The sequence below is a fragment of the Fusarium graminearum genome, chromosome 4 (assembly GCF_000240135.3).
Source record: "Fusarium graminearum PH-1 chromosome 4, whole genome shotgun sequence".
NCBI lineage: Eukaryota > Fungi > Ascomycota > Sordariomycetes > Hypocreales > Nectriaceae > Fusarium > Fusarium graminearum.
In genome coordinates, this window is record NC_026477.1 from 7,233,268 (window position 1) to 7,247,912 (window position 14,645).

Below are 14,645 nucleotides of genomic sequence, written 5' to 3' on the forward strand. Positions count from 1 at the left end.
TGCCATGTGGAGAATGGAGCACCCGCGGAAGAGGAATCGGGCGAGTGAGTCAATTAAAAACGACGCTCACATGCGCGGTACCATATGAAGGAAGTGATCACGATAATGAGTCGCCAAGAAAAAACGAGGGGCTGTGCTTATCCATCCCTGTAATGCCAAGCGTGGAGACGAACAACGCATTCATCAACCTGGGCAGGTAGTCCGTAAAGTCTGGCGATTGTTCAACTAATATAGTGAGTGGGTTGAAGCTATCTTCGATACCGCCTTGGCTGTTGACAGTTACGGCGAGAGTGTCATGATAGTTAGTGCACAAGTGCTTCCAGCCCAGCATATGATATCAGCGCCTCATCACATCTGGACTTTCGGCTACATGGAAGGTCTATTTCAACGACATGGATTATAAAACATCAAGGTCCTGTTCGTCGCTTGCGTGCTGATAAGCGAAGGCGGCTGCTTCTTGCAGTAGCCCGGTTTCCCTGCATCCTTAGCACGGTTACATGGGCTGACGCTTGGGTAGCGTAGGCCTGTCGACATTTTCGCAAAGAATCTTTAAACATGGCAAGTCAAATGAATGTAGAATGTGCTCTGGTATTGTACTACTGAGGTATCAACAAGTGAAGGAAATCCGTCAACCTTCTTCCAAGCCTGCTCGGCTTTAATGCAATCCTGTGAGAAATAGACGTAAACATGTCGTTATTCATAGCCCTTGTTCTATCACTTATTCGTCCTCATACACCTCCTCGTAGACTTCCTCGTACTCCTCACGAGCCTCTTCAGCGGCCTCAATGTCACTACTGCTGGCGTCCGAGTCGGCAGCCTTGGCCATGGCCTCTTCGTACTCTTCACGAGCTTCTTGCACTTCCTCACGGTCACTTGATGAGACAGAGTCACCATCCGCATCGTGGGTAGGCAGAACACCAGGGGGGCCATCCTGGGCGTAAGGATCGGCATAGGGGTCCTCTGGGGGAGCACCGTAGTAGTTGTTGATAACTTGAGGTTGTTGCTCAACAGGAGCAGCAGCCGCGGGAGCGGCAGCGGCAGCGGCGTGTTGCTCATGATCGCTATCACTGTCGTTGAGCTCATTGGCAATCAAAGCACCACCTACAGCACCAAGTGCGAGACCACCGGCGGCACCGAGGAGCATACCAGAGCTACCACTCTTCTTCTTCTCTCCTTGAGGGTAGGGGTTGTTGCTGTTGTCACCATAAGCGCGGTCACCCTCCTGACCATACTGACCTTGAGGAGCACCGTACTGGCCCTGGGGAGCACCATACTGGCCCTGGGGAGCACCATACTGGCCCTGAGGGGCACCGTACGGTGAGGGGGCACCGTAACCACCTGGAGCAGGCGATCCGTAACCGCCAGGGGCTCCATAGGGTGAGGGAGCACCATAGCCACCAGGAGCAGGAGAGCCATAGCCACCAGGAGCTGGGGAACCGTATCCGCCGGGAGCTGGGGAACCATATCCACCAGGAGCACCGCCGTAGCCGCGAGATCCATCAGAAGGCTGAGACTCATAAGGAGGACGAGAGTCCGGGGGAGGAGGAGGAGGAGCCTGCTGAGCCTGGGGAGCCTCCCACTGGGTGCGACCGGTAGCTTGCTCAACGTAGTACCATCGCTGGGAATTTTGGTCGAACTGAGCAGTCCAGCCCTGAGGCAGAGGAGGACGATCGGAAGGAGGTTGATAGGCGGGTTGGGGAGGAGGGGCACCGTATTGCTGCTGAGGAGCAGGGGAGCCGTATTGTTGAGGAGGGGGAGCGCCGTATCCCTGAGGAGCGGGCGAACCGTACTGTTGAGGAGGAGCACCGTATCCAGGCGCGCCGCCGTACTGCTGCTGGGGAGGAGGAGATGCGTATCCGTTGTCGCCGTAGGCGCGGTTACCTGGGGAAAATCAGTTTCACTACATCACGGAATTTGCCAGATCAGAAGATCTTACCGTCCTGAGGCTGCTGTTGAGGAGGTTGTTGCTGTTGCTGTTCCTCCTTCTTGTCGCCAATTCCAAGGTTCTCAAACTCCTTGGCGATCTTCTTGAAGAAAGACATGATGGGTGACTTCGGGATGGGGGGAAGTCTGCTGATAGGAGATAGAAATGCGGGAGGGAAAGAAGGAAAGAGGTAGATGAGAAAACAGAAGGCCAAGAGAGAGCGACCAGGTTGTGTTTATATAATGGAGAATAGGCCTGAGGTGCAAGCGGAAAAGGGAAGGGCAGGTGCGACTCGCGCAGTTATCGACAGCCGGCAGACTTTCTTGGCAGGTGCCGACAGTGCATGAGTGGTGGAGTGAAGTGTCTCACGGCTAAGAAAGGAAAGAGCGCAGTGAATACGAATGGATCACGGCGTGGAAATGGTTCCGGTTGCTCCGTCAGTGAATCCTAGGCAGGCAATCCTCTATTCTACAGCTACAGGCAAATATTTGTTGATACTTTGGCACTTGATCTCGGATGAGGTAGCCGCCATAGTTAGTAAACAGCACAGGGCTGTCCAATTCCCGTTTACCCCTCCATCCAACACCCAACACCCAACGTCAAGCTCCAGGGACCTGTCTATCCACTCAACCTGCACGTACGAAGTGGCCAATCAATCGACCTTTGGTGACCCCTGCGGGCCGGTCCGGCGGGGCAGACAACGCTCGACGGGACCGCTAACTTAGCACTGTCAACAGATTGAAGCTTGTGCCTCGAGCCTTATTACAGACAGTGCGATATCATTATCATGCCTCATGTTTGGGAAACCTAGAGATGTAGTTTCGGATAACAAGGCTTCCAGCTTGCTACTTGAAACAACCAACAACAGAGATTCATGCCCTCGTAACTACTAGGCCTGCACAGCACGACAAGACGTACGTTAGTTCCTGAGCACATGAAATGATACCCCACAACAAAGGCGTGGAGTCAACTGAAGCAGAGATCCGTCCCGGATTTCCCTCATCTGGTCTGACAGTCGCCCCAAACGCTCATGACACCCCAAAGGCGGCTCTGAAGCGCTGTAGTCTAGTCCATTGTGGCGAAGCAGATATACAAAAAGTCATAATTCGCGATTGATATGCTGTGCTCCTTGAGGGACATGTTGCTGAATAGGAGCAACACGCACGCCGCGTCACTTGTCTTTACAGCCGAGAGGCCGCCTGTGATGTTGGTCGATGAGGTAGAACTCAACCCCCAATATCAATCATGGGGGGTTTCATGTCGTCTCACAATATTGCCTCCCTTGTGACATGTATGAATGATTCACAGGCTCGTCTGCTTGTTGACACCTGTCTGACACTGCGGTGAGGGGGAGGGGCTCTTGCAGCGCCAAGACAAGTCCAGGTCTCTTGGCGCACCTTCCCCTCCAGCGGCCTCCAGAACATTCGCCATACAGGGGTATTCAGGGGAGCTCAGGGCTGGAGAATCAGGCCCGTTTATTCCGGCGGGGAGAGCTTTGGCTGCTTGCCCCTCTGCCCCTCTATAGGTCCCCTCCAGCTCCGTCATGGATCAGTGCCCGCTAAGCAGCACTGAATCGAGGGGAGCTCATTCCTGCATCCTGCAAGACTGAGGTGAGGCTGGTTGGCTTTGATTGACTGCTTTGCTTGCACTGCTGACCCGTTGTTGTTTCGTTTCTGCATCTAGCTATCCGAATCTCAAAGGCTCCCTCTTGCACCCTTTCTCTTCTTCTCATCGATCGCTTCTTTGAGCATCCTCACCTTTCACAAATCAGGCCAACCAACATGTCCTACTTTCCAGGTCAAGGGTATAACGGAGGCGGAGGCGGCGGTAATGGCTATGGGTACGGTCCTCCATCTGGCCCTCCTCCTCCCCAGCAACAATACGGTGGTTACTCTGGGGACAACTCCGGATCGCGAAGATACCCTCCCCCGAATTACCCTCCACCTCCTCATCTCGATGCCTACGGATTTCCTCTCCCGCAGGGCCTGAACCATCACGCCCAACACGCTCGATCAGGACCTCCTCCCCCCTCTGTGCCCCAGCAGTTCGGTCATGGAGCCCCCGAAGGCTATACTTTCCAGTACTCCAGATGTACTGGTCGTCGCAAGGCACTTCTCATCGGTATCAACTACTTTAACCAAGAAGGCGAGCTGCGAGGATGTATCAACGACGTACACAATGTTTCGGCTTTCTTGGTAGAGCGCTATGGCTACAAGAGAGAGGACATGATTCTGTTGACCGATGATCAACAAGATCCAGTCATGATTCCTACCAGAGAGAACATCATTCGGGCTATGGGTTGGCTTGTGTCGAACGCTCAGCCCGATGATGCTCTCTTCCTTCACTATTCCGGTATGTTGGCACATTGCTCATGAAGATGCTGTCTAACCAAGTTGTGTAGGCCACGGTGGTCAGGTCGAGGACCTAGACGGCGACGAGGATGATGGATATGATGAATGCATTTACCCTGTCGATCACTCCCAGGCTGGTCCCATCATTGACGACGAGATCCATTTCCGTGTCGTCAAGCCCTTGGCCCAAGGTGTTCGTCTCACTGCCATCTTTGACTCGTGTCATTCTGCCACCGTCATGGATCTTCCATACGTCTACTCAACCAAGGGTGTTCTCAAGGAACCCAACCTTGCCAAGGAAGCCGCATTGGGTCTCTTTGACGCCTTCCAAGCGTACTCCAGTGGAGACGTTTCTGGAGCGGCTAAGTCGATGTTCAGCATGGCCAAGAATGCCTTTAACGGCGGCGATGAGGCTTATGAAAAGACCAAGGATACTCGAACATCGCCTGCCGATGTTGTGATGTGGTCTGGAAGCAAAGACGATCAGACATCGTGAGTAAATTCGTGCGAAGTAAGTGATTTCTCTAACAAGTATATTAGGGCCGACGCCACGATTAACGCTCAGGCCACCGGTGCCATGTCGTGGGCTTTCATTTCAGCAATCAAGGCCAATCCTAAGCAGAGCTACGTTGAGTTGCTGAACAGTGTCCGTGATATTCTCGAGACAAAGTATACTCAGAAGCCACAGCTTTCAAGCAGTCACCCTATTGGTAGGTCATCCCATCCGTGGTATCCGAATATCCCCTAACATTACTCCAGACACTGACCTCTTGTTTGTTATGTAACGCGGTGGAGCTGAAGACACGTCGGGGCCTTTTGCATGAAGCATGGGAAGATTGGGTCAGCGCACCTGCATTTTTAATGACTAGCTCTATGAACCGAATGAACGATACAATACCCGTACCGCCTCGTCTCATACCGTTCAGCGAGTGTATGTCTCAACTTTCTACAGAACTGACCTCCACAGATCCATTCACTACCACACACGCCCCTCCCTGTTCACGACAAAAGACAACAAAGAACAAAAAAAGAGAATCAATCGTATCATTGTATAGGAACAGCCCGATGCGGGGGTCGAACCCGCAGCCTTGAGATGGTGTACTCGTAAGAGTCTCACGCTCTACCGATTGAGCTAACCAGGCGAAGCTCTGATTGGATGATGGACAAGTTGTAGATTGATTCTACGTACCTGCGCGGGTTGGGATTTTTTTTTTCGACATGCCCAGATGACAATTTAAGGCTATCGGCTGGACACCAAAAGAACATACAGCATGTCAGAATTGAATGTGCTATATAGGTACTGCTAATAGCCTGCCAACAGCCTTATTTTGTCACTTGAATATGTTGAAAAACCCCTAGGATATAGGTAACCATGAACTAATCGAATCCTTCCGCTCGACAAAAATATGCAAGCTCACCATATTCGAGAATTTCACTGATGAGTACCCAGAAGCAGGCCATAGTAGTCAGACCTCGGGGTATCAGAAAAACTAGCCGCTGGAAGCATAAGAGACGAAATTAGTAGATCATATTTAGAGTATGTAGCCTAAAAGCGCACCAATATGTTCCATCTGGTATGCTTCCGCCTGCTATCCAACGCTCATATACAAAAGAGGGTATCATGACTAGATATATCATTAAATCAGGCTCGTTCAATGCACTAATCTCATCCTTGGAAACGGCGCGGCTTCAACATCCACAATAATCAACCCCTTCTCATTCAAGGTCACTCCTACATCCGTAATAGGCGTGATCTTTCTTGTATGCGCAACTTCTTGCCGACTGACACGCGCCTCATCCCGAGGGATCCATAAGACAGGTTTTGGCATCCATAGCTCGGGAGGCCAGTAATTAGACATCTTCTCGTCACCAGCGTAATCGACATCGGGGGGTTCTTCGAATGGGATTAGTTTTCGTAGGGCGATAAAGTCTTCGTATACTTCTGGGTGGAGGAAGCGCTGTAAAAAGGTCGGTTGCTGATCTGGGTTCGAAGGGTCGCCAGCGAGGATCCAACGATCCAAAAACCGCTTTATCCCTGATTGTTGTATCTCTTTCTTGACTTGTGCCTTGGCAGTCGTCTTCATCCACTCTCTCACCATCAACTTGACACCACCTCCACCGTCAACACCCCTTGACCCTTGAGGCCCGTCATGTTGGCCGTCTTCGTCATCGCTCGGGGGTTCTTCAACCTCTTCTTCGCCAAAGTTAAGATCTGCATCAAAGTAACTGGCCGCAGTCCCTCCGTTTACTTCTCCCGATTCCGCAGCCTCTTGTAACTTCTGTTCTGCTTCTGCCTTTTCCTGCTGTTGCAACTCCTCTTCCAATGTCAATGTTTGGGGCAAATTTTGGAGCAGAGGGGATATCGAGTCTCGGAGGGACATGTGTACAATCCCTGTAAATATGAGGAAGATAAGCATCAGTACCATAGGCGGGAACGCAAGTTTGAGAGCAAAAAGGCCAATCATGCAGATTTCCGCCAAGTACAGTCCGACGATAAGCTGAAGAAGAGCGTTAGGGTAGAACAAGCCCATGCTGTCCATTTCCGAGTCGAACACGTAAAGGATATTATAGCGGTAAATTAGACGTGTAAAGGCCATTCCGGCGCATGCGAAAAGCAGAATGAGAGGAGCGATACATGTGTAACAAAACGCTACTACGGTTAGCTATGTCACGCATTAAGATTGGATACCAACATACCAATGCATGCCATGTTCGTATAAATCGGAAAGATTCCACCCCAGCGAGGAGGACGAAGGTTGTACCAAATATTGAAACGTGTTCGAGGATTCTGTAGGCCTCTTCCAAGGATGTGTTGTCGGAACAACTCGAACAGATGCAAAAGCCCCGTAGCGCCGATAGCCAAACATTGAACGAGAATGTACGAAAGGTAAAAGTTGGAGGCCTTGGGGAGATTTCTGGCTAGGAGGTCAGGTGCCGACATTGGCTGCTTAATGATGTCCAGGACGGCAGCTGAAGCCGCCGATGTCAATGTCGTAATCAAGAAAACCTGTACCACCTGGAAGGCAAAGTATATATTCTGTGTGAAAAGTTCGACCAGAACTAAAGATGGGATTCCAGCTTGGACACCGCAGACTGCAGGGGTTATTAGCATAATGCACGAAAAAATGGCAGCATACGTACATCTTAGCATCGCAGGAACAAGGGACATCCAGAAGGACAAGGCAATAGCAGGTATGAAACCTTGGAGGAAGCCGAGAATGGGCTTCGGTAATAGTTTGATCCAGCGCAGGAAGACTATTCCGCTTAGAAAGTCGATATTGGATATGATACCGATCATGGCGGATGGAATAGACCAAAAGATAATGGCAACAGCGACTAGACCCATGATAAGAAAGCGACGGATGATACGTTCCCACCAACACATTCGAAGAGCCTTCCAAACCACCTCGTCTGGTCGAACGCCCAACAGTCGAGGAGCGAGTTGAAGTGGGCGATGATGGGCTACGATCTGGTGCGCAGCCTGAGCAGCCTCTTGCGTGTCGAATTCGATAAAGGCGGCTGGCAACGTATCACCGTCACCGCGCCTAACCTGTCGTCGAAGCTTGTAAATCTCAAGGTTCAAGTCCTTCAATCGCATGCGACACCAGCGGATTGTGTCAACGCGCCGGAAAAAATTCTGGAGTGGACGATGATGAGGTCTGGCTTTCGCAGGGATCCATTGGGCAGCGACAGAGCCTCGAACGTCTGGGAGATTTGGGTTGAGTCCATATGGATGAACGTATTCGGGATCTTCGGCCGACCTTTCGAGCAGATCGTGGGTGTCTTGGGTTACGGTCTGGGTTACTTGCGGGTATTGCGCTTTAAATCCTGCCTCTTGTGTTTCGTCCTGTGCGGTCTCGTTCTGAGAGACACCAACCCGTGGGGAGTCGGATCGGGTCTGCTCGCTGCTCGGGTCACTCCTATAGGATGAGCTCGATTCCGTGGGATAAGGGTCGACTGAGGACGATGCTGATGATGGGCTCTTGTTGAAGTGCTTCTTCCGGGCCAGATGTGCCTTTTTGATGAGTGCGATCTCCGCCTTTTCCAGTCGCATCGCCGTCTCCTCTCTCTCTTCCACAAGTTTGATGAGCGCCTTGGCAGTTCGTGGAATCCAGACTCGTTTTACTGAGTCGCCGTAAAGCTTTCGTAGTCGGGCTTCGTCGAGATAGCGATCGGGTATCGAAGTGATGAGAACCGTCCTAGACGACAACCTTTTAGAGTAGTGGGGTGAAGAAAGATATGCTTGACGGATGCCAATATAGTAAAAACACTCTCGAGTGATAGTAAACAGAACAAAGCCTGGTTTGATTAGAACTGAGCCATAGAAGCCATTTCGCAGATGGGTACTAACCAAAGAACATATATGCAACAGCAACATGCGCAAACATACGCTTACGATCGCTAATCTTGCCAATCGTCAAGATATCCAATTGACTGAGTTTATTACCACCAGTGATGTGGATTGGGAAAAGAATAGGCCAAGCGATCAGCATTCCGACAAGAAAAGTGTTGCGCAAGACTTTGAGATATCGCAAAAAGAAGAACCCATCGAGCGAGCCATGGTTGAGAACGAAAGTATCTGGAGTCTTGAAGAACGGTTTCACCCAGTCGAACCAGCCCGTGGGGAGTGGCGGAATGTGTTTGCTATGGACAGTGAGCAAAAGTTGAGAAATAATGATTGGCTGTACATACTGAGGCGATCGTAGGCTGGGTATAGCCCGAGGCGCATAGACTCGACTGCATTTTACGCGAAATATGGAGAAGAATATGATACAGACGACGCAATAGATAACGACGGGTATAAAGGTGCCGCCAAGCGATTGAAGCGATGAAGACTTGGAGGCGTTGTTGGTACTCAGAGTGCCACCGCTAGATCCATCTCGAGTAGAACCAACTCGGGAGTCGTCGCCTTCCTACAGGCACTGGTAAGCAAAGTTGCCACTGAGGTTGAGATAAGGTTAAGGTTGAAGGAACATACCAGCGGTATGTCAATCGCTCTAGCGATCAGAGAGTGCCAATTGGAGGACATGACAGTAGCGGATGCGCAAGATGCGCGATAGACGCGGGCAAAGTAGCTCAAATGAAGTTGAACTCGATTGTAGCTGTAGGCAACAAGTGAGGACAATTGCGACGAAGCATTGTTACCTTGAGGCCAAGCTTGAGAGGAGCGAGTCGACAGACATTGAGTACTTTGGCAGATATAGACAGGAGCTATGTAAGCAATGCGACAAAGCTCGTATAGATATCAGTCCAAGATCTGCTCCAGGAACAAGGCGAGGCGGGGACAATCAAGATGAAGCCGTGGTTGACGTGACGTTGGAGGTGGGATGTTTCGTCTGACTTCAAAAGCGGACGCCCGGTAGACAGGGCTCTTGTAGCGATCCCTGCGGCACAGTCAATCAATTTAAGGGCTCCCGAACCACCCCTGCAAGTGATAGCAACTGTCATCATCTGCTTGCCATGAGGGAATGTCTTGCAATTGCCATCATTGGGCCCTCTTTTCGATTCCTTTTTAAGGCCTCCTACGTGCACTAACCCTCAGTACCGAGCCTTGGCAAGACACGAGAAAGAATAACCGACGGCGAGGCGGACGTGGCTGGACTTGGAGAGAATGATGTTCTGGTCGTATTGCATTTTTGTCTAGTGGTCAAGGACCAATAAGATCGTTATCATAAGCACAGCCCAGACAAGGGTTGAACCGCCCCTGGAAACAAACTGAAAGATGACAGAAAGGTCCAGTCTGCTCTTTGGATGTCAGAAATAAATCCAGAATATTTGCCATCTAGTAATGCTGGAATGACCGAATTATTTCGGTCTTATCAGCTTCGCGATAAGCTTTTTTTATCATCCTTGGGACCGTACAAGAGTCTAGACTCTGATCTCAGGCACCAAAAGAGACAAAATCAGTAGGTCAGCTCATGCCCCTTAGATCGGGCTTCTTAGGCTCCTTATTTTTGTCCCCTCAAGCTCAGAGGCCAACTTTTCTGTCCCCTACTAGTCCGACTTCCAGTTCCCCACGTCGCAGATCGAAATAAGAAGGACCCTTGTTTTCAGCTTTGGCTGTGTATTCCGGATATCAGATCAGATTGGTTTCGTGGGCTAATTAACAATATTACTCTTCTTTATGCTAGAGTTACCATGACGCCTAAAAACAAAAATCAACATCAATATTTGCTTGCCAAGATGTGATTGATAGGATCATCATCTTGGGGCTGAAAGATGTCCATCTGGATACCCTTTTGAGATTCGGCATATTATGCAGTCATCTTTGCGCACCACCCGACATCCTGGTCATTGACTGTTCCCAAGACCTTGCGGTCAGAAAGCCATCATAGACAAGATCAGTAAGTCATTATATGCTATTGCCTAAAGCTTAGAGGTCTATTTATTCTATTTAGATCCGTCTTTCTCGTTGCCGTACCTGCCTACGCGGTTTAGATAGCGACATGTTGGAAGGCATACATCATGACACATCACCACTGGATTGAAGAGCGCCCTCCCTTCGACTTTCTCATCGATTTTGACCAGGTTCCTATGGCAAAGTTCTCCTTTCACACCGGCAGCATTTGTAAAATGCGGTCACGCTCCGTCTTTGAATGGGATGCAGGGCTATGGCTTGCTTGTAAAGAGTCTAATTTTGTTATCAATCGGCATTTCCACCCTCAACAATGGATGCGACGCGGCAGAAAATTGCTTCCGGACGGCACTATCCCGAATCGTTCGCAATGCTTCAGTGTGCTTAGATCGGTCAGGGACGCATGGGTTGCCGAGGAGAACATAAGTAGTCTTTACGTCCCGAAGAATGGAGATGGCAAGGCCGTGGTTACATGACCGATGAGTGACCTTTACATCTTCTACTACTCTGACCTCGCCAATCACAATAGACGGCAAAGTGATGGAATCCCAGTGCAGCGGGATCTGTACAGCTTGTTCGCAAATTTCGCTCATGAGAGCTTAAAACGAGGATTCCCTTTCGCCATGAATATCGGATTCATCCCCGCCAGTGCCTGCTATGAGTCTTGGTGTACTTGTGCCTAGACATGAACTGCTTGTCAAAAAATGTCTATGCGTATCCGCAGTTCTAGTTCAGTTCAGAGTCACAACTCCAGATCCACTATAGTGTTACGTTATTAGACAGCGAATTCATCATTTCAATTATTTTTGATACATCCGTTGCTTCGATCGTCTACTTATCTTCATTATCTGTTTTTTTAGAGTCTATAAGCCGGAGCCCTAGCATTGTCAATATACTCAAAAATTATGAACAAAGGATCCATCTGGTTCACAAACTCAATATATCGAATCAGGGCTTTCCCGAATCAAAACTTTCCCAATGAATATGTACAATATTGATGGAAGAATCTTCTTCCGTGCTGTACGTCCAATAGGTAGCTGCTTCTTCCACTGTAACAAAACATCAAGCAACTTCAAAGTCATCGTCTGCGCTCTGCCATCACTGCAAATTTGGCACTTCCATGATTCAATGCAGCCTGCTCAAAAATGGCAACTCCAGTCAGTAATTCGGTGATTCACTGACGCTCAAAATTTAGAACTTTGATGATTCAATAACGTTCAAAAAAATGGAAGTCACATTCCCTCCCTCACAAAATCCTCCGTCTGCTCTTTCCAAATGACTCTTTCTTCGCCCAAACATCCCCCGCCTAACCATCCATTATTCTTCACATCAACACCAGCAACCACCCTACAAAATGGATAGGAATCCTATCCCTCGACAGGCCCGTCGCCCGAAAATGACAAGGTCCGCACGGGTTCCGGGCAAGCGTCCCAGATCAGAATTCGAAACCCATCATGTTCAGGAAAACGACCCTGCACCGACCATACCTTCTTCTCCGAGTGTGCGTCGGGCCACTCGACTTATCAAGACCAAAGAGTGCCTTGCATGTGGAGAAGACTTCCCGCAATCCTCGATGATATTTGCACCATGTTCACATCTGTTCTGCAAACCATGCGCTGACAATCTTGTCAGCCTGGCGATGAGAGATGAAGCTTACTTCCCAGCGCGATGTTGCGATACGATGATCCCTGTTACTCTCAGCAACGGCTTCTCGAATGAGGTAGTAATTCAGTATAATGCGAAGGCAGTCGAATTCGCCATACCTAGCCTCGGACGTGTTTACTGCAGTAGTGAGATATGCGCTACATTCATCCCACCGACACAAATCGATTCAGGGATTGGCCATTGCAAGCGCTGCCTAACCGATACATGTATCGCATGCAAAGCGAAAGCTCACGAGGGAGTATGTGGACACAAGGACGAAGACGTTCAGGGTGTCCTTCGATTGGCCCAGGGCACAGGATGGAAGCGCTGCAGTAAGTGCGGGCATGTCATCGAAAAGAGCATGGGCTGCGATCACATGGGTAAGTTGGAACCATTTTACTTTATCGTAAGCAGTCTACTGACTCTCTACAGTCTGTCTCTGTGGTCATAGATTTTGCTATGCCTGTGGCAAAGATGCCGGGAAATGTGCGTGCGACGAAGTGCCTGTGGACGTGCCGATGCCTCCACACGCCGCGAATCCGGTAAGCTTAAGAGGATGCATACATACATAATCTTGGACAAAGAGCTAATAATTTGATAGCCTTGCAACAACCACCGATGGGGCAGAATACTTCAGCCAGAAAACTGCGAAGACTGTGGCAAGGCGGTGCAAGGCTACAACATCTTCATTTGTCGCGGATGTGCACACATTGCTTGTCTCGCATGTCGCCGCCGGCTTTGACGGACCCTTCGTACAGGGACAAATACATTTGCTTATAATACATGGACTGGGACGGATCTGCATTGTAACGATTACACGACGTGAACGTGGATATACCCAGGCGGGCGGTAAATCAGATAGGCCATAGCCTGAAACTATCTGCAATTACAGGAACATTCTTGAACAATTTCAGCAGGTCAGCTTATGCTACTTAGACCATGCTTTTTAGGCTATTTATTTTTGTAACCTAAGACTTAGGAGGTCAACTTTCCTACTACTAACCCAGTAGCAAAGTATACCCAAGGGATGAATGACTGATTGTGCGGCCCTGTGGCCTTATCGAACTTTATATCGTTAGTCTTTATTGTTGAGTTATCAGGGCTTTACCGTCATTGCTGCTGCTCTCTTGGAGGCTGCGTTTATCTTCAAGGAAGATGTAACTTTACAAACATCAAACTTTGTTGAACCTTTTTTCCTCCGTAGTTGTTGCGTGCTCACAAAAGTGTAAGTATAAGAACACATTGCTTTTTGTTTTCCCACAAATTTTGATTCCATCTTTGCATCTTTTTTCAGACACGTTTTGACATTGTCGTCCGCCCCCTCCGAGTTGAACCAAACGACACAAAATGCCATCTTCAAGATCAGCCGATTGCACATCCGCCATGTCTATTGAACATTACAATTCCAGCGTGGCAAGCGAATACATTGTTGACAGTGACTTGCCTCCTCTGAGCAGGGCAAACAGCTCTCACGACGAAGAGAGATACCCGTACCGTGCTGTTGAGACATGCGGTGGCTGCATGAATGATTTTCCAGAAGACGAAACTGCCGTAATGGCCTGCACCCATGAATTTTGCGAACCCTGTTTCTCCTTGATGATCGAAAGATCGCTCGACGGCAGTTCTGCCTTTCCACCACGTTGCTGTGACATCCTATTCACAAGGGACTATGTATATCCTCACATCAGCAAAGAGACTATAAGGAGATTCGAGGAGAAGCAGATCATATACGAGACATTGGATCGTACCTACTGCAGCAACGTCGAATGTCAGACGTTTATCCCACCCTGGACTATCGAATCGGACATAGGCTACTGCCCATCATGCCCGCAGAGAACTTGTGCGAAGTGCAAGAATCCAGAACACACGGGTCGCTGTGTCGTGGACAAAGGAAAGAACAAACTGTTGGCCTTGGCGAAGAAAAAGGGATGGAAGCCCTGTCCCAGATGTGGGCAGCTGATCAATAAAACATCGGGCTGCGAGCACGTCAGTAAGTATATATGTCCTCTATCTAGAAGCCAGTAGACTGACACTTTGCACTTATAGTTTGTCCATGCGGAAATGAATTCTGCTTTCACTGTGGAGCGGACTTCGCGGGTCATATCTGTCCCAGGGAGGGATTGTGTACTTCCATTTGCATCGACTTGCTCGTGGATGCGGGACGTTGCGCCTTGAGGGGACTATTCATGCCAGTTCGATGGACACGACGCAGGTTGAGGGATCAAGCTCAAAACGAGGCGGTGTCTAACTACTGGTGAGCTTGATAGCCGTATCAGCGTTGGAGTTGGGCTAGGGTTGAGAGGATGGTTATGTTTGTATTGCAGATATCTTTGCACATTAGCAGCACTAGATTGGGAAGCACCTATAAATT

The 14,645-nt window shown here is 49.5% G+C and overlaps 6 protein-coding genes and 1 non-coding gene across 7 annotated transcripts; 4 read left to right on the top strand and 3 right to left on the bottom strand.

The window, feature by feature from the left end:
* Nucleotides 1-568: 568 nt before the first annotated feature.
* On the bottom strand, nt 569-2,065 carry FGSG_09205 (uncharacterized protein). The gene is made up of 2 exons (XM_011330269.1): nt 1,937-2,065; nt 569-1,881 (listed from the first exon to the last, which is right to left on the bottom strand). The coding sequence occupies exons 1-2, from the start codon at nt 2,040-2,042 to the stop codon at nt 719-721; spliced, it is 1,269 nt and encodes a 422-aa protein (XP_011328571.1). The 5' UTR covers nt 2,043-2,065; the 3' UTR covers nt 569-718.
* Nucleotides 2,066-3,705: 1,640 nt separating this feature from the next.
* On the top strand, nt 3,706-5,060 carry FGSG_09204 (metacaspase-1 precursor; the record flags this gene model as incomplete). Its single annotated transcript, XM_011330270.1, has 4 exons — nt 3,706-4,276; nt 4,326-4,767; nt 4,816-4,985; nt 5,035-5,060. The coding sequence occupies 4 exons, from the start codon at nt 3,706-3,708 to the stop codon at nt 5,058-5,060; spliced, it is 1,209 nt and encodes a 402-aa protein (XP_011328572.1).
* A 274-nt stretch (nt 5,061-5,334) lies between these two features.
* FGSG_20727 lies at nt 5,335-5,417 on the bottom strand. The gene has a single exon. It is a non-coding gene; the product is annotated as a tRNA-Lys (tRNA).
* Nucleotides 5,418-5,927: 510 nt separating this feature from the next.
* Nucleotides 5,928-9,458, bottom strand: FGSG_09203 (uncharacterized protein; the record flags this gene model as incomplete). The annotated part of the gene is made up of 7 exons (XM_011330271.1): nt 5,928-6,925; nt 6,973-7,368; nt 7,417-8,574; nt 8,666-8,919; nt 8,968-9,188; nt 9,254-9,377; nt 9,421-9,458. The coding sequence occupies 7 exons, from the start codon at nt 9,456-9,458 to the stop codon at nt 5,928-5,930; spliced, it is 3,189 nt and encodes a 1,062-aa protein (XP_011328573.1).
* Nucleotides 9,459-10,740: 1,282 nt separating this feature from the next.
* On the top strand, nt 10,741-11,106 carry FGSG_13530 (uncharacterized protein; the record flags this gene model as incomplete). The annotated part of the gene is made up of 1 exon (XM_011330272.1): nt 10,741-11,106. One exon carries the CDS (start codon nt 10,741-10,743, stop codon nt 11,104-11,106), a length of 366 nt encoding a protein of 121 aa, XP_011328574.1.
* An 878-nt stretch (nt 11,107-11,984) lies between these two features.
* FGSG_09202 (uncharacterized protein) lies at nt 11,985-13,016 on the top strand (the record flags this gene model as incomplete). Its single annotated transcript, XM_011330273.1, has 3 exons — nt 11,985-12,654; nt 12,707-12,816; nt 12,876-13,016. The coding sequence occupies 3 exons, from the start codon at nt 11,985-11,987 to the stop codon at nt 13,014-13,016; spliced, it is 921 nt and encodes a 306-aa protein (XP_011328575.1).
* Nucleotides 13,017-13,621: 605 nt separating this feature from the next.
* Nucleotides 13,622-14,532, top strand: FGSG_09201 (uncharacterized protein; the record flags this gene model as incomplete). The annotated part of the gene is made up of 2 exons (XM_011330274.1): nt 13,622-14,264; nt 14,321-14,532. 2 exons carry the CDS (start codon nt 13,622-13,624, stop codon nt 14,530-14,532), a joined length of 855 nt encoding a protein of 284 aa, XP_011328576.1.
* Nucleotides 14,533-14,645: the final 113 nt, after the last annotated feature.